Source organism: Cervus canadensis, chromosome 12 (genome assembly GCF_019320065.1).
Source record: "Cervus canadensis isolate Bull #8, Minnesota chromosome 12, ASM1932006v1, whole genome shotgun sequence".
Lineage (NCBI taxonomy): Eukaryota > Metazoa > Chordata > Mammalia > Artiodactyla > Cervidae > Cervus > Cervus canadensis.
In genome coordinates, this window is record NC_057397.1 from 12,904,228 (window position 1) to 12,927,391 (window position 23,164).

The 23,164-nt window shown below is 44.9% G+C and overlaps 1 protein-coding gene across 2 annotated transcripts in view; it reads right to left on the reverse strand.

Moving 5' to 3' along the window:
* Positions 1–245: 245 nt before the first annotated feature.
* The window catches only part of FBXO32 (F-box protein 32), a 37,096-nt gene continuing 14,177 nt past the window's right edge, over positions 246–23,164 (reverse strand). Inside the window, exons 5-9 of one of the 2 annotated variants that reach the window (XM_043483273.1) lie at positions 15,068–15,161; positions 14,039–14,223; positions 7,361–7,543; positions 6,174–6,317; positions 246–5,554 (exon numbers count right to left, since the gene is read on the reverse strand). In XM_043483273.1, the coding sequence (XP_043339208.1) occupies positions 5,465–5,554; positions 6,174–6,317; positions 7,361–7,543; positions 14,039–14,223; positions 15,068–15,161 (696 nt within the window). In that variant the 3' untranslated portion in view covers positions 246–5,464. The remainder of the gene's footprint in view (positions 5,555–6,173; positions 6,318–7,360; positions 7,544–14,038; positions 14,224–15,067; positions 15,162–23,164) is intronic. The other variant, XM_043483274.1, reaches the window with a different exon arrangement.

Below are 23,164 nucleotides of genomic sequence, written 5' to 3' on the forward strand. Positions count from 1 at the left end.
CTATTCCCTAAGCATTCTATTTTATAAACAGTAAGTAGGAATATCCCATTTAAGCATAATACTGTATTTCTGATTCAGATTGGTACTCAGCAGCAAGCTTAGCTTTCTGTGTATTCCTAGAAAATTTTACATCAATGTTAAGTTTCTGAGAGTAGGAATATAAGCCTCACTCAGCAAAAGGTAAACATACTCAGTTTGATAAAAAACCAACTTGAATTGACACGCACCAAAAATGCACCAGTGTGTGTTGTTGGAAAAACATTTATTGCAATTCAGTGTCAAAAAAATTTTACAAAAATATGCCACCGTCTGGTACAAACAACTATAAAAAAAATCAGTTCGTCATGCAAGAAGAGAGTGCAAATAATTTATACAGAAGGACTCAGTTCACACAATATTAAATAAACATCTCTGCATGTAATTGGTCTAACCTTATACTTTTAGTTAAAATGTTCAATCCCCTATAGCATTTTTCATTAAAAAAGTACTTGAAAGCTTCTAAGCTTAGGATATGGACTTTCACATACACCTCCTCTAGCCAGGATGATTGGCAGTATCGGCAGAATAAAGATGGCGCCAAATGTGCTCAAGTGCAGAGCACAGCTTGGCGCCTTCTGTTTAACAGCCTTGTATATCATTAATTAAATTAAACATTTCTATACTCAAAGACAGAAAAAGTCATGTTCAAACTCCAGAAGTAATGTTGCAGCAGATGGAGTTTCAAGCCGTTCAGAGTTTTGAAGCAGCCATCCATTTTTGGCCAAATGGAGCAGGGCCTGAATTTTGAGAGCTCTCTCAGAAAACTTTGTTTGCTGAGTTCAAGGATACTTTGAAAAATGTCTAGCAGACAAAGTCATGAATATCCTGGTTCCTTGCTCCTTGCCGCCTCATGCCCCCTTTGCTTGTGAGGTTTAGCAGAGAGTGACCTTCCACTGGTAGAAGCTCACTGGGTCTCACAGCAGGTACCAGAGGACCGGGAGATGGAAGGGAGGGGGTAAATGTACCTCTTAGTCTAGGGCGAGAGGAAACCTGCTTGGTTACCATCAGAATCTTAGTTTCTAGAAAGCAATCCAGGTGCTCAGCGGTCATCTGTTTCAGGGGGCACCTCTACAATTAAAATCTGAGTACCTAGGGAAAAATGAATTTGTCAACACAGGCTGCTAACTTTACGGCAAGAAGGTTGTACTCACTAGTATGCCGTACCCACAGCAGAGTCAGGGTTCTGTAAAAACATTAAGAGGCTCCTTAACTTCTCCAGGAAGAATCAGGGACTTCAAATGTTTTTAAAAAGTTAACAGCCAGACACCTAACACTGGACCACCAATGTGGAAGTCTTGAGAGGAATCAGCTCTGGTGTCACGTGCGTCCAGCCACAACAAAAGGTGCTGCGGTAGAGGGCACGAAGTCAAGGCTCACAGAGTCCCAGGTTTATACTCAGGACCACTGCTGAGTACCAGCTGGGTTGAGGCATGTCTCCCAAATATTCTGGACCCACTACCTCATCTGGAAAGGCAGAAGGAATGCCAGACTCCATCATCGCTAACCTTCCTCCCAGCACTAAAGTCTAGCAGAGGAGTTTCCTTCCTCTGGAAAACCACGAGACTTGACTCTCCTTAACAAAACAGAGGAGAAAGCGTCTACAGAAACCGTGGAGTTGAAAGGAATTACGATCTTGTTTGTTGAAGACATCAAGGGCCCAAGCTATATCAAAGAGCCCCATCTCTGCATTTGCCTAGAGGTTCAGGGTGTTTCTGAGGTCTGTTTAAACACTAATAGGATTTTAGGCCAGCATCCAGTCAGAGGGATGGTTCACAGACTCTGAGAGTTGGAAACAGATTAAAACGAAAAAACACAAAAAACAACAGATGTCAACATGGAAAATGATGATAGAGTTTAGTTTAAAAAATTCACACATAAAATTACAGTTAAAAAAATTCACACATAAAATAGTGTTTGCATAGCAAGATGTAATTGCCCTACAGCCTGGCAGAAATATATAAACTCAGGTGCATATTTTATGATAAACATTGTATTGAACACTAAGCATGATATACTGTTGAAATGACTGAACTTCTTGCAAATCACACCACTTGTTTAGACAAATCAGATTCCAAGCCCCTTCTCTTCTCCCACATAAAAACAATGGAAACGAGGAGCCTGTGTTAATTGCAAGCTCCCAAACAGTTTTTGAAGAGAGAACTGTGGCAATAAGGTAATCACACTTGTTACCTTCCTTCATTGTTGCCAAGTAAAGCCCTTTGTTGCCTTGACAGTTTTGCAGTGTAAATCCAGCCCATCTAAAATATCTCCTCTGATCTACTTCAATATAAAATGGATCATGGCTAAACAGAGGTCATCTCACAACTGATCCTTTTGATCTCAAAACTGGAGATGTTTTCACATTGTAGTTTCTGCCACCACCCTCCCAGGTGACTGGTCCATCTGCTAAAAGTAACAGTGTTGAGTCATAATGTGATCTACTTTAAAATGTCTGGATCTTGCTATAAATTGAGTCCTACGTGAGCTTCACATATTCTCCTTTCCTCAAACGCTGTGCCTTCTTCTCAAGAAACTCTAGGATTGTTCAGAAATGTTCACATTGAAACAAATCATTACACTCGCGTGGATCAGCTTCTACTGTCCTGGACAAAAACTCTTTCCTTCTCTGGTACTCTCATATTCGACATCAATCTTGAATCCTCCTTTCCAGAGTTGCGGTGGGGATAGGTAGGCACAGCAGAGACAGTGCAGCATTCTGTCTTCTCCAGCACTTTCCACTGGCATGTCCCTTCTGGCTTTTTAGGCCAGAAGTTCTGAGACAGAGATTCTTTGTTTTTTGGTTTTTAGGTCAGGTTGTCCTGGGAGGGTTTGCCAATAGAAATTCTATAGACAATCAGTGCCCAGGGAACAAGCATCTTCTTTTAAACTTTCTGGTTTTACTTATACGAGAGGCTCTGGCCACACTGCAGAGGTGCCCCGTGTCACCAGTAGAGATGCTCACACAGCTATGCTCTTTGTCCCCGCCACCCCCCGCTCATGCCCAAACCACAGCAGCAAAGACACACCACCGCTATTCCTTCCCCTCTCCCTCGCTACCTGCCATTTCTTTCCTTATTTTCCTCTTCCAAAGAAAGGGAATCACAAGTATTGGTTTCTTTTTTTTTTCCTTAAAAAATTTTCCTTGACTCTGTCCACACCACCTCCAGTGATGTCAAAGGAGATGGGGAGCGTTTGGAGTCACGATCTAGGTAAACATTTCAGAAAACTGTAAGCCTGTTCCTTGTGGTAGGGTCATTTTGCGTAGCTGTTCTTGCTGCCTGGGGCCTGCGGTGTGGTCTTGAGCACTCGGACAGTCCAAGTGATACTGGTTCCCCAGTTTCGTGCTGACAGTCAAAGCAGGCGACATTTCTGGAAACGTGAACCTGAAGGTGCTGAGGAGTGTCTGTTTACACCATCAGCATGAAGGTGCTGAGAACATGAATTTGGGGCAAGATGTGAAAGGCTATGAACGCCCCAAGTTGCCAGAGTCAAAGGTTCCAGAGCCCTCACCACAACAACGATCTCAGCTCCACTCACATCTTTAAGGAGGCTGAGACCTTGGAGAGAACCTGCCTGAATTAGGGCAGAATGAGCCTTTGATTCCATAGTCTGGACCTGCATTCTCAATGTGACCTTGACTGGGGTGGGCAGGATCCTGTTAGGTGTCACAGTGGTTTGTGACCCTCCAGAGCTCAACCTTAACCAATATCTTATTCTTTAATATTTACTTTCCCTCAAAATTGAAATACAATTTACCTTTTTCTTCTTAGGGGGGTGATGATGAAAAAAAAGATATTGAGAAATCCATAGGCATAGGCCTTGCACAGTGAGGAACATCAACTAGTGGTCAAGTTCTTTTCCAGATACTGGTACTTGGGTTGTGCTTTGAGAAAGGGCACGAAGGGGTCCCTCATCACTAGCTGGTCCCTTGGCTTGTTTCTGTGCATTCTTAACCATCTCTCCCCATTTCAGGTCACCCCCAATTCAATCCCTAAGAATACACTGTTGCTCAACATAAATGTGGACCAAGTTCCTATTTCTGCTTCACTCATTGGCCAAGATCATGGAGGGTGCCCACTTTACGTACACAAAAAAGGAAAGCAAATACAATTGCAAAAATATATACACTGTTGTAGAAAAGCAAAGTTCTATAAAAGGTAAAAAACAAAAACATTCCCCACTCCCTTCTAGGAATATTGACTCCTTAAGTCCTGAGATTTCCTTCTTCCACATATAACTACCTGTTGGTATTTGTCTAGCAAGTTCCCCTGGGGTTGAACTCAAAGTACCTCCATCCACTCCCTGTCTGGCGAGAACACCAGGCTTTATCAACCTCATAAGAAGCCCTAGCTCAGGTTGACTAAATTTCGGCTGGATGTAAAGAAAACTCATCAACCATCAAGAAGAACAGCAGCTGATATGTAAAACCTGTTCTACAAGTCTTTATCAGGCCTCTGGCTCCAAACAGTCCCCAGAGACAGGCTTATCCATCAAGATACCCTAGGAAGCCCAGACAAGCCAAGAAGTTAAACAGGAATAAGAAAATCTTCATGGCTATTGGGTGACTCATTCCATTTTTCCTGCAGCAGGATTTCCTCTGGGACTGCTTTTAATTGGCCTTATGTTGCATGACATAAGCTACAACGTGAAAGGGAAAAAGGCATAGGTGCTTTGGGGTTTCTTCTCAAAGAGAAGAAACCCCAAAGAGTGTCCCATTCGTCTAAAAGGGAAGCCTGAAGCATGAGGAAGGATGCCTCCAATCTCTCTTCCTGTTTCAAATCACTTTTGATGAAGACACAAAACAGACAGAGACCGTCTACTGGACCATGCGGTTTGTCAGAGCGAGCGTTGCAGCTTTCCGAGGTAGACTATTGTGCGGTGTCTTCGGAAGATAAGGCCCTATCTATACCCATGTGGGTTTAAGATGAGTGGTGCTTCCATTGCCTTTGCCAAACAAACCCCAAATCAAAACCCAAAGCCCAGGGGTTTCTCACATGTAGTTTTTCTTCTTAATTTTTTTTCCCAACACATTTTCACATTGTAAACGAAGAGCGTTCTATTTTGTATTTGAATTTTGCCCTCTCTTCCACAGCTCTAGGGAACTATCAAGGAGTTGCAGTGAACTTCAAGAGAATTCCATTTTCACCGATGAAATAGAATTCCTGCCTTACAGTCTTGCTGGCAAATCGTTAGGAAAAAAAGTTTATTTACAGGATTTCTGTTTTCCATACCAATTCTAACGAGAAGTCCATATGCTTAAACTTCCAGCCAGCAGCTGTTCTCTCCCCTTCAGTGTCCCTTATCTCAGAAGTTTTGAGCCAATGTTTAACATGTACACTATTTACAAATCAAGTGTCCAAACTCTGGATTCCCAACCATCCAATCATCAGGGGAACCCTTCTGAAGTGCTGTCATGTGCTGGGATTCAGAACTTGAACAAGTTGATAAAGTCCTGGGGTGAAAGTGAAACAGAACAGCTCGCTGGGTTATTGGCTGTGCACGGGTGATCGGTGCCCTGGAAAGGAACATCATGGTTAGGTGGGCATTCTCCACAGCATCCCATTGGCTTGTGGTACCCTATGGAATTGCTGCTGCTGCTGTTCAGTCGCTCAGTCATGTCTGACTCTTTTGCGACACCATGGACTGTAGCCCACCAGGCTCCTCTGTTCATGGGATTCTCCAGGCAAGAATACAGGAGTGGGTTTCCATTTCCTTCTCCAGAGGATTTTCCTGACCCAGGGATCGAACTCATGTCTCCTGCACTGGCAGGTGGATTCTCTACCACTGAGCCGCCAGGGAAGTCCTGGCATTGCCCAACCTCAAAACAACATTCCTCTCTCAAGAACGCCCTGTATTATGCAAAAGCTAAAGAGTGCTATATGTGTCTGTGTACCTGTGCACAGAGAGATGGGGGAATCTGGGGGCGCTGCAGGGAAAGCTGACACAGTGGGGTAAAGGAAATGAAAGTCTTTGACAGTTTCTCTCCCCAGGGCCTGCATCAGTCTTACCTTCGCCTTCACCTGGGGGCTACAACAGTGAAAGAGCAGGAAAGCATTTGGCGACACAGTGTGGGTGTCACTGGCTCTTGGGGGCTGGGCTTGGGGGTGTGTGGCCACCGCCTCTGAGACACATACCTTCCAGGAAAGAATGTGGCAGTGTCTGCAGAGCTGAAGGGTGTCTCCATACTGCTCTTTCCGTGGGTAGCATCGCACGAGTTTAAAATACATCTTCTTCCAATCCAGCTGTCCTTTGTCGGACAAGATTAATCGCTTGCGGATCTAAGTATCAAACACATAAAAGTTGCTCTGAAAAGTTCTGCTCCTGCCTTCTTTCCCCACCGTTTTCATCTATACCCTGATGATAGCCAGGGAAAAAATAGCAGAGATATAAAAATGTAGCTTCTGATCTCTACCCAGTGAAAGAAACAATAGCTTTTAACCAGTCTTTAAAAGAAACAGGTGGTTGGTGACATCTTCTGGTGTTGAAAGTTTAGGTGATCTCCATAAACAACTTCAATCTTTTCACTGCTACAGACTTGAGTGATTATTTCCAGGGAGATGCAGTGACTGTTTGGCACAGTGGCTCTATTTTATATCTAAATATTAGTGGCTTCGTGAACAGACTCTGTTGAACTCACACTTCTATATAAAGAAGTTGGGGGAAAAAAAAATCCGAGGCAGTGTGCGGAGGGGAAAAAGGCCTGGTGTCCGAAGACCCAAGTTCAAATCCAAGGCCATTTTCCTCACCTGGAGAGCATGCCACTAATTTGGATATGTCATTTAGCCACTTGTGGCCTCAGTCCCTCTGTCTGTTTAAAGTGGGCATAATGTGCTCAGTCGCTCAATTGTGTCCGACTCACTGCAACCCTATGGACTTTGCAGCCCGCCAGGCTCCTCTGTCCGTGGGGTTTCCCAGGTGAGAATACTGGAGTGGAGTTGCCATTTCCAACTCCGGGGCTACCTTTCCCTGGGTTATCAGCATAAAATGAAATAACATCAGGAAAATCCTCTAGCTGTAAAATGTCATAAAAATGTAAGTTCCTTTGTTATAGAAAAGAAGGGCTGTTGCCAATTTTATGAATTGTTTTCAGAGCAAGCTGTAAAATGGGAATGGGTTAAAATATAAGGTTTTGTTTTTTTTTTTTTCCTTCTTGAATCACATAAAAGAAATCTCACAAGTATTATTTAGAAACTCCTCGGACTGCTTTCTAGTCAAACTAGGGAGCCCCCCAGGGTGGGTTTGAGAAAGATGCCAAGGACGCTTGGCAGGGTGGCGGGCAGAGCGGGAGAGAAGGAAGGAACAGCGGCGGGGCCACGCCGACCTGCCTCTCGGAGAAGTGGTACTGGCAGAGCTTCTTCCACAAGAGCCGGTCCTCACTGAGCACGTGCAGGCCGGGGGCCACCTGGCCCAGGCTGACCAGGTCTCGCCCGTCGCTCAGCCTCTGCATGATATTCAGTTGTAAGCACAAAGGCAGGTCTGTGAAGGTGAGGCCTTTGAAGGCAGGCTGCGGGGAGAAGGACGGTGTTAAGTTGCAGGGCGGAGAGCAGCTAGGCACCAGGCAACACCCTCCAAGGATGCAGCTGTCCCCTTGGCCTCCAGCCTCAAGCTGGTTTACTGATCAGAGCAGCCATTCTCCCTGCCCCGAGTACAAGACAGGACCCATGACCAAGACGCACAAAGATCAGCCTGGAGCAGCTCCGGCCAATGGTGCCAGAGAAATTTTCCTAAGTTGCACAAAACTTGATGCTTAAAAAAAAAAAAAGGAACTGTAATTGACATACATTATCCCGTTAGTTCAGGTGTACTACATAGTGATTTGATATTTGCAGATGTTATGAAATGATCATCCAGTAAGTCTAGTAACATGTGTGCCCATATAAAGCTATTACAATATGATTGACCATATTCCTTATACTGTATATTACAGCCCCAGTGGCTCATTTGTTTTCTAATGGAGGTTTGTACCTCTTAATTTCCTTCACTGATTCACACTTTTACTGTGAAGTGCTAAGTTGCTTCAGTTGTATCTACCTCTTTGCAGCTCTAAGGACTGTAGCTCACCAGGCTCTTCTGTCCATGAGATTCTCAAGGCAAGAATACTGGAGTGGGTTGCCATACCCTTCTCCAGGGATGGAACCTGAATCTCTAATGTCTCCTGCATTGGCAGGCGGGTTCTTTACCACTAGCACCAACCGGAAAGATTCTAATATTGTGAGCTGGATTCCTGTGCTTCACTCAATTACAATAGTCCTGAAGGACTCACTGCCCTGGCAGGGCACCCCCCAACCCCAGCTCTCATGGCCTGCCTCCTTGTGACCACTGATCCCCCAAAACAGGCTTTCTCACTGGTCCCCAAACACTGTCCAGAAGGCTGTCACTCTGTCCAGGCCTCTGCTCATGTACAAGTGACTCTTCTCAGATCAAGTTCAATCTCGTGCATGCTAAGTCGCTTCAGTCGTGTCCAATTCTTTGCAACCCTGTAGACTATAGCCCACTAGGCTCCTCTGTTCATGGGGATTCTCCAGGCAAGAATACTGCAGGGGGTTGCCATGCCCTCCTCCTCCAGGGGATCTTCCCGACCCAGGGATCAAACCTGCATCTCTTAAGTCTACCTGCATTGGCAGGTATTGTTTTGTTTTTAACCAGTAGCACCACCTGGGGAGCCCCTGTTCAAACTCACCTCCTCTGAAAACTGCTATTGTGTCTCCCTCAAGTCTTAGGCACTGCATCTTCCTAGAATTCCTATGATCTCTTTCAGATACCATTGTCTTTTTTGGCTGCACCAAGGGGCATGCAGGATCTTAGTTTCCTGACCAAGGACTGAACCCTAGCCCCCTCCACTGGGAATGTGGAGTCTTACCCACTGGAATACCAAGGAAATCCCCTCTTTCAGAACCCATCTCCAAAAGAAAGCTTAATGGAACATTTCTGCTAGGATATAAGCTCCACAGAGGCAGAAATTTTTGTGGTTTTTCATTGCTATGTCTAGAAGAGTCTAGAAGTGTGCTAGGATATAGTAGGCACTCAATAAATATTTGTGGAATAATGAAAATAAAGTAATAATTAAACAGGTAAAAACAACCACAGTAGAAAGACTCTGTACTAGTGTGTGTGTGTGTACACATGTATGGACACTTTGGGAAGGGCTGGTCAAGAATCTTTCAGCCTAAAGATCCATCCGTTCAGGCATCTCTATTGAACCTTAGGCTCTGTGGAACATTTTGAAAACTACTGATCTGTGGAGAACAAACACATTGGCAATTAATCATGAGCTCTTTTAGAAGCTTCTTCTATTATATCCTTGCATTTACAGTTAAGCCCTTTATTGTTTAAATTTGGATGAGCTTATGTTTAGCCTATCCAGACCGAGATCCTTGAAGCCAAGAACTAAGCTTGTAACCCTCGCAGACTAGTCTAGCACAAAAACCCTCTTCTGGCACTGGACTTGCTGCAAGGGTGAGAGACCCAGAACATATGCAAATTATTGGAGAACAAAGGTTAAATGCCACCAAGGAGACAAGCAGAAAGTGCTATGGGAACCATCTGTACAGAAGGTCCTCGGTAGTGCTTGTTGCTATTTCTTGAACAGCAACTAGCTTCTGCCATCTGGATAAGAAGTCAGCACAAATCGCTTGAGACCAAGACCGTGGTTCTTTGTCCTTCCCATGCAAGTCCTGGGTGAGCTCTTGAACTTGAACTAGTGACATTTTTAGCTCAGTGTTCTATCACCTCTGGAGGTCAAAAGAGGGAAAAAAAAAACACAACACAAACAAACAGGACGAAGAAACCTTTCCTTAGCTAGGGGAAAATATCCTGGGAATGGGTATTGAGTTCCCCCCTTGAAATCTTAGCTAACTAAACTCTGTACGAGGCATGTCAAGGCTGGACCACGCAAGATTCCAGGGGGACACACAGTGTCAGCAATTCCCCCCTCCCGTGCCCTGCCGTGTCTTTGCAAAGCAGGACAGGCGTGGAGAGGGAAGGTGGGCAGTCACAGGGTGCCCTGGGACGTTGAATGATGAAGAACAGGAGGTGGCGTGGGAGGAACATGGGATGGAGCAGCAGCAGATGGAGATCCCATGGGAAATCTGGGTCTCAAATTCTGTCCGTCTGGTAAAGAAACTGCCTGCAATGCAGGAGACACAGGTTCGATCCCTGGGTGGGGAAGATCCCCTGGAGAAGGGAATGGCAACACACTCCACGGCCTGGAGAATTCCATGGACAGAGGAGCCTGGCAAGCTATAGTCCATGGGGTCGCAAAGGGTCAGACACGACTGAGCGACTAACACTTCCTTTCATACTTCCTTCGTGTCCAAAATGAGCAGGCTTAGAAGTCTCTGAGGATCCCCTCCAGCTCCAACCATCTCAGACTCGGAGTAGCATCAGCCTCCTAACCTGTCAGAAGTGTCTCTGACTTGACAATTTATATTGCTCAGGCTGCCGGGCTGAACTTACAATTGTTTGCAGAATTCAGGACTTTGCTGGACTGCAGAAGGTCCTAGACCTATTTGTCATTTATCATCTGCGGCTGATCATATGAGCCAATAAAACTGCTGTGAGATTTTCTTTTTGTTTCCAGCACTTCAAAGCATCTACTTTTTTGGTTAAAACTCCCAAGCCAATTATTACATGAACTCCTATTAAAGTCCACTTGGCAATTTCACTCTCAAATTTTCAAACCTGAACTTTTCCAAAATCCTTGCCCAGACCCCATGCTGAGCCTTTACTCCTGATAAATGATTAACTGCTTGCGTACCTTCTTCTATTTGAATATAAACATATTAAAGAAAAAGAAGTCACTCTTGCTCCCCCTATCAAGTGTTTGGCTAAAAATCCTTTTATATTCACCCTGCCTTCCCTGCCCCCCGACACTTCCAAACTCTGCCTTGCTCACAGCACACTGTGATTCTGTGTGATTCCCCCCACCAGCCCCCTGCCCACCGCAAGCCACTTCTCTTCATGTTTCTCCCTTTTATTATTTACTATATTAATTATTTTGCCAATAAAAATTGGCTCCATAGAATGAGATAGGAAATTCTGAAAGAAAACAAGATTATGTGCTGGGGAGATACTGATAGAACTTTGGCAAACAGAAAACAATGACTGTAAATGTCACCTTAACATTTTCATGTAATAACATACTTCTCTTTGGTCCAAACTGTTAAAAAGTTTTAAAATACAGTCCACACTGAAGTAATTAAATCCCTTGGGTTTCCCTGGTGGCTCAGATGGTAAAGAATCTGCCTGCAAAGCAGGAGACCTGGGTTCGATCCCTGGGTCAAGAAGATCCTCTGGAGAAGGGAATGGCAACCCACTCCAGTAATCTTGCCTGGAGAATTACATGGACAGAGGAGCCTGGTGGGCTACAGTCCATGGGGCTGCAGAGTCGGACACAGCTGAGCGACTGACTTTTTTTCTGTCCACCCCCACTTTCTCGCTCTCTCTCTGTCCATCTTTCTTTCCTCTGGAGACGTGGGCATTTCTGTGAAAAGCACTTCAGGGCTCTGTGGGTTCCCAGCACTGCTGTCAAAATAATGTAGCTGAGAGTCATGGAGGGTTGGGAAGGAGGGCATGAGGGAGCAGAGGCTGATGGGTTTCTTAAGCCTCTGCAGACGGGCCTGGGTTCAGTCCATATCCTACTGGTGGGGAGGCCCCAGCCAGATTATTCTTAACCACTCAGTCTGATTTTTCTCATGAGACAATGCCTGGAAGTACTGAGCACAGTGGCCAGCTAATATTAGCTTTTATAATGACCCCTCCTTACAATTAGTCACTAGATGAGTTAATTAATACATTAGAGGACTTTGAGGAGTGCCACCGAGTGAGCCCCTCATAACAGTAATAACAGCTGATGCGTTTACAGTACTACATGTCAGGCTCCGCTCTAAGTGCTTTCATATACTAACTTATTAACTCTCATACCAGGGCTATGAGATAGGCATGGTTGCTCCTATTTCCCAAACGAGAAAAGAGAGGCACAGAGATGTTCAATACCTATTCCCTACCTATCCTGCAGTTGGTAAATTTTCATCCTCATCTGTAATACAGGGCACTATTTTGCAACTGTATTCCTCTGAACACTGAGCAAGTTCTTTAGGTAGGTGTAGGGAGGAGAGTTGCCTTCAATCACTCATTCATTCAATTAATGTCTACTGACTGCTACCTGCTTTGGTCCAGGGACAGGAAACAGAGCAGGGAACTAGATGGTACTGTCCTTTCTTTGTGGCGTTTATAAGCCAGTGGATGAGACAGGAAGGTGACTATATGTATGAGATAATCTCATTTCATAAAAGCAGCTCAGTAAGATGACAGAGGCTTCAACAGACTGGATGGTCAGAAGCAGCAGCTATCCTCAAAGCCCTGAGGTAGGACCAAGCTGAGAATAGCTTGGGCTGGCTGGGGTGCCATGAGCAGAGGGGAGAGTCAGATGAATTTCAGGGTCTGATCCATCCTGTGTGAGATTTCATTGGATTTAAAAGGTTTGCAAAAAGCTGAATCACTGAATACATAGTTGGAAGAAAGCTGGATTGAAAAAATTTTGGAAACCACTGATGCTAAAAAGCTTTGCCATTTTAGGAATAAGAAGCTCAGGGTTCTGACCTCAGCTCTGGCCTGATTGCTGTGTTACTTGGGAAAGTCACTGGGCTTCTCTGATCCCTCCTCGCCCCTCACTCCATGAAGGGTCACAGCAACTACAACGAGTCCCTCCCAAGAGAGTCTGTAGATCAACTAAGGAGGGCTTTGGGGAGAGCAGACGCATGAAAGTGGGCAGACGTGGCCAAGGGAGGGGGCAGCTCCTGTGAGGGAAACAGAGAGAACAGAGGCAACTTCTGGGCAAGTGGGACCATCTAAATGGGTGTTCCAAGTTATTGGAGGGAAGATGCCCTTGAGACTAATGGGATTTGCTCATTTATATCATTGATTAGGTATCACTGGTTTCTATGTATTGTGTGTATGTGTGTGTATGTAGTGTAGCCTACATAATTCTAAGGAAGTCATAGAACTCTGAGGTTTCTAATTATTCCCTCTGTTTCTGAGTTTAAAAAAACCCAAGGAACAGAGAGGTTATTAACTGTAAAGTCAAGGACACTGCATTTTGCAAGCTTCATATAGTGAAACACTTAAAAGAGGTCAAAGAAGTTTTTTTTTTTTTTATGTTTCATTCTCAAGAGACAAGGCAGACCCTAACTTTATCAGCCTGGATCCCGGAACCACTTAAAACAGCCGTGGTGAGTGATGAGATAAGTCAGCCAAGTGCCATGTGAGCGGCCTAAGTGTGTATGTCCATTAGGGAGCCTTGAGAGATTACAACAACATCTTTCTCACATTTTTCGTATGTCTTGGTCCTTCTGCTCACTCTCAAGAGGACAAGTGCTAGGGTGCCAGCTTGTGTTTTAAAAGCCAGAAGAAACTACTGGTAGTAGTTTAGCTGGAAATGTGGGGGGGTCTGGTTTATTTGTTTGCCTTGAGTGAGACTTGCCCATCTCTTTCCCCACCTGTATGTTTACAGTCTTTACTCAAAGGCTTCCTTTCCTTCCAGTTAATAACTGGAACTAGAGTTTTAAAACGCTGGTAGCACCAGTTCTCCAAGCCACCACCATCATAGCGCCTTTGCAATCCAGGCAGCATCTTAAAGCTATAAACGAACTTGTACTTTAAGAGGAAATGGGCAGAAATCTCCAGATCCCACTGAAGATTTCAGTGGTATAGCCCACATCTGACCCAAAGGTCAAGTTTCCAGTTTTTCCCACCTTTCCATTGGTCATCATCCTCCGTGTGCTTTGATCCTGCTCTGCCAAGTTCTTCCCCCCCTCCCTTTATCAGAAAGCCCCCAGCCCACCCTCAGCACCCAAGAGACAACATCCGAGCAGAGCTGTCTAGACTCTTCCATCATCGGAGTGGGTTTAAAGTCCTGGTGAGGCTGCCCAGCATCTCGGCAGAGGAACTGACTGCAGAGGGGTTGTTCCTGCTGGGAGGAAGCTGGGGGGTTCCCGCTTACCCTGGTGATTTGGATGTTATTCAGCTGCTGCTGCCAGTGCAGGATCGTCTCCATCCGATACACCCACATGTTGATGTTCCCCACCAGCACAGACTTGCCGACTCTTTGGACCAGTGTACATAAGGATGTGTAGAGTGTCTGCAGGAGTTCCCTTATTAGTCTAATGTTTTGCTGGTCTTCAAGGACTTGAGTGGGGGAAGAAAAACAGTAGGAAGAGTTTATGAGGCTAGAACACTCCATAATTTTACAAGTGGTCCTTTCTTCTGTTCTACTGTGCTTGTGTTACCCAGGTACACCCATGGGGGATATGGTCTTCTTTCTCACTGGTGTTTATTCTATACTTGGCTAAGCTTCTGCACTCGAGGGTATGGGGTAGAGTTTCCATTATCTAGGTCCCTCTTTGTTCTCTTCTCTCCGTTTTCTACAAAGACTGTTTCTCTTTTCATTGGTCCCGCCAGCACCACGGGCTCACCTGATCTGAAAGCAGTGTCTCTTGCTTAGCAGTGATGTGTCTTTCAGATGATCAGTGGTAGAAGCACGGGTCTGGGGGTCAGGAACTTGGATTCATACCCAGTCTGGCTGCCTCTTTGTGTGATTGTGAATAAACCACTCTTTCTCTCATGTATACAATGAGTCAGTTGAGCCAGAGACGTCAAGTTCTTTCTAGCTCAGAGAGTCTGTGAATCTATCCTGCCTTGCACCCTGCTCACTTTTCTAGGAATGTGGAATCTAGAAGTTTGGTAGCCAAGGTTGGGACATGTGCCTCCACTGAGAAGCCTGAGAGGGAGACAGCAGGACAAATGGATGATTCCAATACAAGGACAAGATGGTGATCGTCTCACCCTTTGTCTTGAGCACGAATGGCCCTCCTTTCTCAACTGGAATCTGGCACCCATGAAATGCATCTGGAGTCATTCATTTCCATCCACTCACGTCCCCTTAATTCAGTGACATGTCCACTGCATTGGAAAATCCATCTGCCCAGCCCCAGGCCTATAAAAAGGGGTGAGAGAGTGGGAAAGAGCTCACCTTTCAGTACCACTTTTTCCAAAATGTTCATGAAGTTCTTCTGGGCAATGCCACTCAGGGATGTGAGCTGTGACTTCGCTATCAGTTCCAACAGCTGTGGATAAAAATAGAAGTTGCCAGGCTTAGACTACAGAGATGTTTTTCTCCTCTAATCTTCACTTTTGAGTCACGTGACACGTAGACACGGATTGACGGGGAGAGATAAATGGCAGACAGGGCCACAGTGCAATAAAAAGCAGATGCTCCGAGTAAAAGACAAATGGGGGTAATTCAAAACCTCGGCATCAGGCTGAATATTTAATTGCTTTTTTTCTTTTAAATATAAAGAGCTTGGCTTCAGTCAGGGCTAATTCATTCTACTTGTCCTACTTCAACAAGTGAAGCTGAAGTTCTCCAAGGGGAACAAAACCTCCCATGACCTGTGATGTTGGAGTTCTATATAATCACTCCCAGAGGGAGTTCTTCTACCCTGACTTGAACTTCTCCCCATTGGCTGGGACTGCTCTCAAGGTACCTAAATGCTCAAGTTCAGCAGTGATGTGCACTTTTCAAGGAAGTGGCAATTCTTATCCAGATATCTCCTGCTTATGCAGTGCTCAATAAACATGTCCATGAATTAGAATCTTTCATCACACTTAACTCTTTGTAGAAAGATGCCAATGCATGACTGAATCCCTTGGTGTCCACCTGAAACTATCACAACATTGTTAATTGTCTGTGTGCGTGCGTGCTAAGTCGCTTCAGTCATGTCTGACTCTTTGGTGACTCTATGGAGTGTAGCCCACCAGGCTCCTCGGTCGATGGGATTCTCTGGGCAGGAATACTTGAGTGGGTTGTCATGCCCTCTTCCAGGGGATCTTCCCAACCCAGGGATTAAACAGGCATCTCCTATGGCTCTTGCACTGCAAGCAGATTCTTTACCACTGAGCCACAGGGGAAGCCCCCTAATTGGCTATACTCTAATATAAAATAAAAAAAACAATATATGACATAGTCAAGTTCTAATAAAAACCTGTAGAGTGAACAAAAGAAAGAAGCTAATAACAGGAAGAGAGACCTTCAGGGATGTATAGTGTATATATATATCTTTCTACCTAGAAGTTAGGATCCTTGTAGTTCTTAGAATTATGCGCAAGTCTTGCTTTGACCACTTATTAGCTCTGTGACTCTGAGCAACTTCCTGAGTTTCTTGGTGCCCCAAGTTTCTTCATCTGTACTTGTAATACTTAGAGTCTTCAAGATTGGTGTGAGTGTTAAATAAGGAAACACACATAAAGCCCTTAGCAGAGCACTTGGCATAAATTAGGTAGAAAATAGAGGTTAGTTGGTATATTGTGGGGGTATGGTACATTCCCACCACCCATGTTATCACTAAACAAAAAGAAATAAAGATAATAATTTAAGTTGGTGCACCCTTAGCATAATCATTCTTTCCCTCAAAAGCAAAATTCTTACAGATATGGCAAGATTTTTTTTTAAATAAAAAATTTTGTCATTGAAAAAATGAAAATTTAGACTGAAATGGGGTCTTAGCGATCATACAGTTCAACCCAGTTAACAAATGAGCAAAACGAGGCTCAAGAGACTAAACTTCACCAACTACACCACAAAGAGTGAAAGGGATCAGCAGGATCTTCTTAACACACTTCATGCTTTCAGTTATTGAACGAAAGAGTCGATATAAAGGGAAAGTAATTAATTGCACCCGGAACCCCACCAGGCAAAGGAAAACTGACTAGTCTCACAGCCAGTCAATTAGAACCAAGTCAAGACTCCCCTTTATGTTAAAGCTTGAGTCTCTGCTCCTAGGAAACTTTCCAAAGAAGTTTCATCTCCTGGGCCAGGCCCCAGCCCAACTTCACTTCAGGTCAGTAAACACCAAGTATGACACTGTGCTGGGTGCTGGAATCCAGGCTGAGGGAACTAGCAAAGTGACATTTAAAAAATTGGGCTGTAGAGAAGAATTGAAACTTTTGGATCAAAGCCCCAGGCAATTCAAAGAACCTCTGCTTCCAAGGCATTTGTTTAAAAATTTTGTCCCCATGAAGCTCCTTAGGAGCCAGTCGAACCATGCACAGACTTTTAATTTCCTGAAAATAATTTTGCTCGAAGTTAAAAATATACTTGGGCCACCTGATGCTAAGAGCCAACTCATCGGAAAAGACCCTGATCCTGGGAAAGACTGAAGGCAAAAGGAGAAGGCGGCAGAAGATGAGATGGTTGGATGGCATCACCGACTCAACGGACATGAACTTGGGTGAACTCCAGGAGGTGGTGAGGAACAGGGAGGCCTGGTGCGCTGTAGTCCATGGGGTCATAAAGAGTCAGACACGACTCAGTGACTGAACAGTAACAAGACCCCCAATCCTTCCCTGCCTGGCTTGGGTATCTCTCACACATGCCGGGAGACGTGCCATCTTTGGGCTGGGGGAGGATGATGAAGAAAGGCTGGTTTACTAAGATCAGTACTGGGGATCCAAGGCTGGATGTCAGGAACTGACCAAATGCCCATGAGGAGGGGAAAGAAGTGAACACATCAGCAGAAGCTGCGTCCCTGGGGCAGTGACCAGACTGGATGTCCTCTGCATGTCCAGTTCAGCTCTGTCACCAACCGACACGTGAGTCAAGAGAGGAGCGAAAAATGGCACAAAGGGACTGGCCAAAACTTCCATTTATCTCCCTGACCAACAACAAGACTCAGAAGGCCAAGACCACGGTCTATTAATACCCTGAGCCTCACATGACCAGCACAAAGCAAGATGAAAGCAAACAACAGTCTTGAGGCGGCTCTGGGAAGGGCAGTCGGCCGTGCGCCATGACTCATCACGGGGTGGGAGGTGGGGCGGGGGGCGGGGTGGGAGGAGGGGAGGCAGAACTCTGCCTGAAATCCGTCCAAAAGCCCCACTCCATGTGACTGCCATCTCACCAGGGCGTCAGCTTCAGTCTTGTCTAAAATTGCACCAACCCCAAGAACACAAAAATTCTCAAGGCTATGACTGTGCATTTGAAGGGGAACAAGAAAAACCCTTTGGCCTGACTGAGATGATCTTTGACTAAGGAAGAGCAGCAAGATAGAGCAGCAAAAATCAGTCAATTGGCAGAAGAATAACATGTCAACCGCCCTCTGTTTGTCTCTGTGTCAAAAGAAAGTCCTTCTTTTCACTGCCAGGCAGCCTCGGGGTCATGAGAGAGCCCTGGAATAGGAGGAGACCGGATGCTCTAGCTGGGTGACCTTTGCATCTGTCAATCACTTAGCAAGTGTTTTCTGCATGTCAGTTCTGTTCTAGTGTTGTGGTAGGTGACGTGGATTAAGACACACGATCCCTAGACTCAGGGGGGTTTACCGTCTAGTCTGTGATGTAAATCATTTTACCTCCCAGAACCTCAGTTTCTTCATTTCTGAAGTGGACAAAAAAAAAAAGACTACCTGGGACTTCCCTGGTGGCCCAGCGGTTAAGAATCTGCCTGCCAATATAGGGGACACCGGTCCGACCCCTGGTTCGGGAAGATCCCACATGCCTCAGAGCAACTAAGCCCGTGCACTACAGCTACTGAAGCCTGGGAGCCTAGAGCCTGTGCTCTGCAACAAGAGAAGCTACTGCAATGAGAAGCCTGCACGCTGCAACTAGAGAATAGCCCCGCTTTCCACAACTAGAGAAAGCTTGTATGCAGCAACGAAGACCCAGCGCAACCAAAAATAAATAAATAGCTTAAAAAAAAAAGATTACCTACTTCACAGGGCTGTAATGAGAATTAAATGAGATCAGTATATAGAAACCAAATACAGGGCATCATTACAATAAGGTACTATTTCTTTCCCTTCCAAATCCCAGTCTTTCAGTGAAGTTTAAAGTTGGTATCAAGGGTTACCATTTCCATAAAGTTTTTTCTGTAAAGGGCTAGACAGTAAATATTTTTGCCTTTGAGAGCCATAAGGTCTATGTTGCAACTACTTAAGTCAGCAATGGTAGTACAAAAGCAGCCCTGGACAGTATGGAAAAGAACAGGTGTGGCTGTGTTCCAATAAAACTTTATTTATAAAAAGAGACATGGGGGGCAGATTCGGCTCTTGGGCTACAGTCTGTCAACTTCTGATAGAGTATAGAGTTTGATATATATATTTATCACAGAGTTCAAGAGTGAGGGCTCTAGAGCCAAACTGCCTACCTCTGTTTCCCTAGCTTTAAAATGTACATGGTAACAACAGAATCTACTTTAGAATTGTTGTGAAGATTAAATGCATCCATAAAGCACTTAGAACAGTGCCTGATACCAAAAATATACTCAATAAATTATTATCATTGGTTTTTATCATAGCACAGAGAATATTACTAGGTAAAATTATTGCCAAGGAAGGCATAGTGAATTAGTAGGGTAAAGTACAGCTGGTTTAAAGACCTTTAGAATCGTTGTAATTCAATTTTATATATTGTCAACCAAATGCTTAAATTCTTTCAAATTCTCATATTCCTTTCTGTCATTTTTATTATAGTTCTGATACATTTAATAGCTTATTGTCGGATGATAAAAGTTAATGTTGCTACATTAGATGATTCACGTAGTTCCATCTACCATGAAGTCTTATTTTGTTAACACCAACTGGTGGTTGCCAAATGCCAGTGACTGTGCTCAGTACCTTATATGTGTGATCTTATTTCACCTTCAATGGCAACGCAATGAAGTGGGTTCTCCACTAGTCAAAAGGGGATTCTGTGGCCCTGAGAAATTATGCAACTCATCTAAAGACATAACAGCTGTAGCAAGTAGAGGAGCCAGGACTTGGGCCCAGATATGTCTAACAGAGAACATATTTATTTATTTATTTATTTTAACTTTTTGGCTATGCCAGGTTGCATGTGGGATCTTAGTTCCCTGACCAGGGACCGAACCTGTGCCTCTTGCAGTGGAAGCACTGAGTCTTAACCACTGGACCACCAGGGAAGTCCTGAGAACAGGTTTTTCTGATAGTTTAAGGACTTCGGTTTCTCAAGGCTAATCAAATTTGCATCTAGGCCAAACTTTAAAAACAGTAGTAATATCATGTATTGCTATGTTCTAGGAAACAGGGTCTGAAAACCTTATATCAATATTACCCTGTGATAGGTAATCAGCTTGTAACATTAAGAAAGAAATAACATCCAGAAAGGGTTAATAACACGTTTGTGTGTGTGTGTGTTAGTTGCTGTCAAGTCCAACTCTCTGTGACCCCATGGACAGTAGCCCGCCAGGCTCCTCTACCCATGGGATTCTCCAGGCAAGAATATTGGAGTGGGTTGCCACGTCCTTCTCCAAACAACACGTTTGTGTGTGTGTTAGTTGTTCAGTCGTGATGAGGCAATGTGTGTGTGTGTGAAAGTCGCTCGGTTGTGTCTGACTCTTTGTGATCCCATGGACTATAGAGTCCCTGGAATTCTTCAGGCAAGAATACTGGAGTGGGTAGCCTTTCCCTTCTCCAGGGGATCTTCCCAACCCAGGGATCAAACCCAGGTCTCTCACATTGCTGGCAGATTCTTTACCAGCTGAGCCACAAGGGAAGCCCAAGAATACTGGAGTGGGTAGCCTATCCCTTCCCCAGCGGATCTTCCCAACCCAGGAATCAAACATGCAGGGTCTCCTGCATTGCAGGTGGATTCTTTACCAACTGAGCTATCAGGGAAGCCAATAGCTTTAGGTAAATCACATAGGTCTACTTTCCACGTCAGTGTAATTCTACAGATCCAGAACCAGTATTGTATGAACTAGTAGCAAGGAGGACAGAACTGATTAATTTTACTTGTGTCAAGGGAGCTGTATGCCTAGGAGTGTAGAGCTGTATCTAGCAATTTATTTATCAAGATGACTTAGCCAGTTGGATTCTTTGCCTCTGGCCACAAGAGAAAAAGCAGAGGAAAACGGACTATTTGCAAATGGCTGTTTTCTGCTGGGCAAATTTTAGTCCAGGTGCCAGTAATTTGTGGCTGTGTTTAAAGAGAGGTGGGGGCGGGGTGGGGGTGAGAAGAGGGTTCTAATTCCAGGCTGTCATTACCGCGGGGCCGCCTGGGGATCCAGGAGGATCCTCAGTGACTAGCTGTGCTGTAACAGGACCGGTTCTGGGCTCCTGGAGGAAGGGCTGGTGGTCACCGCATGCCGAAACCACATCCTGCCCTTTGGCTTTGACTCATGCTAGTCTTAGACACACGGAGAAGAAAAATCTAGTTGCCAGCAACATCCTACAGCCAATCTTGGAATGGATGCCAACCACAGCTTGAAGGGGTGTGTGCAAGATGAATGGGCAGAAAACGACTGCCCTCATATCTCACTTTGCCGCACAGAAAATAGATTTCTATCATCTCTTCCATTTGGTTCATCATAGCATTCAGACTTTTTTTTTTAGAATTCAGACTTTTAAAAATAAATTTGCTCGAGTCACCTCTCTGCTCAAAACCCTCAAATGCCTTCCCTTGGCCCTTAGAAAAAAATTCAGCCTCCTGACCATGACTGGCTAGGTCCTCCCTGACCTGGTCTTCAACTCCCTGTCCAGCCTCATCGCGCCCAGTCCTTCCCCAGCTCACTCCGCTCTGATTCCATAGCCCACCTCTGGTTCCCTGAACCACCTTCTAGCTCATTCCCACCTCCCAGGCTTTGTCCCGGCCACATCTTCACGGGCAGCTCCATTCAGGTCTCGGTTCCAAAGCTGCCTGCTGAGAGCTCAGAGAGCCCTTTCTGGACTCTCCTAGATCTTACTACGGTTTCATTGTTCTTCATCATTCCATTTGTACATGTCTGAAATGATCTTGTTTACTTGCTTGCTGGCTGTCTAGTTGGGATAGAAACCTCAAGGAAGAAAGGGTTGTTTTGTTTACCACTCTACCCCAACCTGCTGGAGAAGACTCTTGAGAGTCCCTTGGATGGCAAGGAGATCAAACCAGTCAATCCTAAAGAAAATCAACCCTGAATATTCATCGGAAGGACTGATGCTGAAGTTCCAATACTTTGCCACCTGATACGAAGAGCTGACTCATTGGAAAAGACACTGATGCTAGGAAGGATTGAGGGCAAAAGGAGAAGGGGGCAACAGAGGATGAGATGGTTGGATGGCATCACTGACTCAATCAACATGAGTTTGAGCAAATACAGGGAGACAGTGAAGGACAGGGAAGCCTGGCGTGCTGTAGTTCATTGGGTCGCACGACTTAGTGACTGAACAGCAACAACTATGCCAACCTGGCACATGGCAGGCACTCAACTATATACATATATATTTAACACACCTGTCTGTTAGACTCAAGGAGCAGTATAGCTGGAGCGGCCCTGGATAACAGTTTACGCATATTCCCTCCTGCTATAGAAGAGGAGGCTCAGGGGGGTCAAACGGCATGATCGAGGTCAACAGTAGATGGTCTGGACTGTCAGGCTGGTATTCATATGGGGTCTGTTCCCAGACTGATACATTACTTATAATGCAGACATGTCACTAACACTTTCCAGGAAGGCAAGCAGCTGAGATTTAAAGGGACACTAGGCAACTGGGGCTTCAGAAGGACAAACAGAAAGAGCAGCTACTTGCCTTGTTGGTTCGAGGTTAGCCATGAAATATGCACACCCAAACATACTCTGTCTTGCATAGAATATTGTTAAAAATGTAATTCATCCCTAAATTCCTCCTTTTCCTATGACAGTAGGCTGTGAGGTTTAAAGGACATGCATGTCTGCTTAGAAAACATGCCAAAGGATTCTCAAACGTAGGAAAAAGCTTTAAGAAGCTTGGAGAAGCCCCTGCCATTTCTCCCATGCTCAGTACCCAAGCTGGGTGCCCATAGGAAAATTATGTCTTCTGCCATAAACCTTTGGTTATATCAGGCAGTGCTCTGTGTACTTCCAAGACCCTTATTTATTCAAGGGACAACCTAGATTAGAACCTGGAAAGTTTTGTCCTGACTTTGAGCCTGAACACTGACAGGTTGGAAGAGGGAGCATTTTGGCTACATTAATAATCTCCAGGCATGTCAAGATTGGGTAAATATTATTTGCAAATGAAACATCTCTCTAACTGAGGGCCAAGTTTATACAAATCAATTGTATTCTCAGCCGAGAGCAACTTGCCTCTCTGTCTTCTAT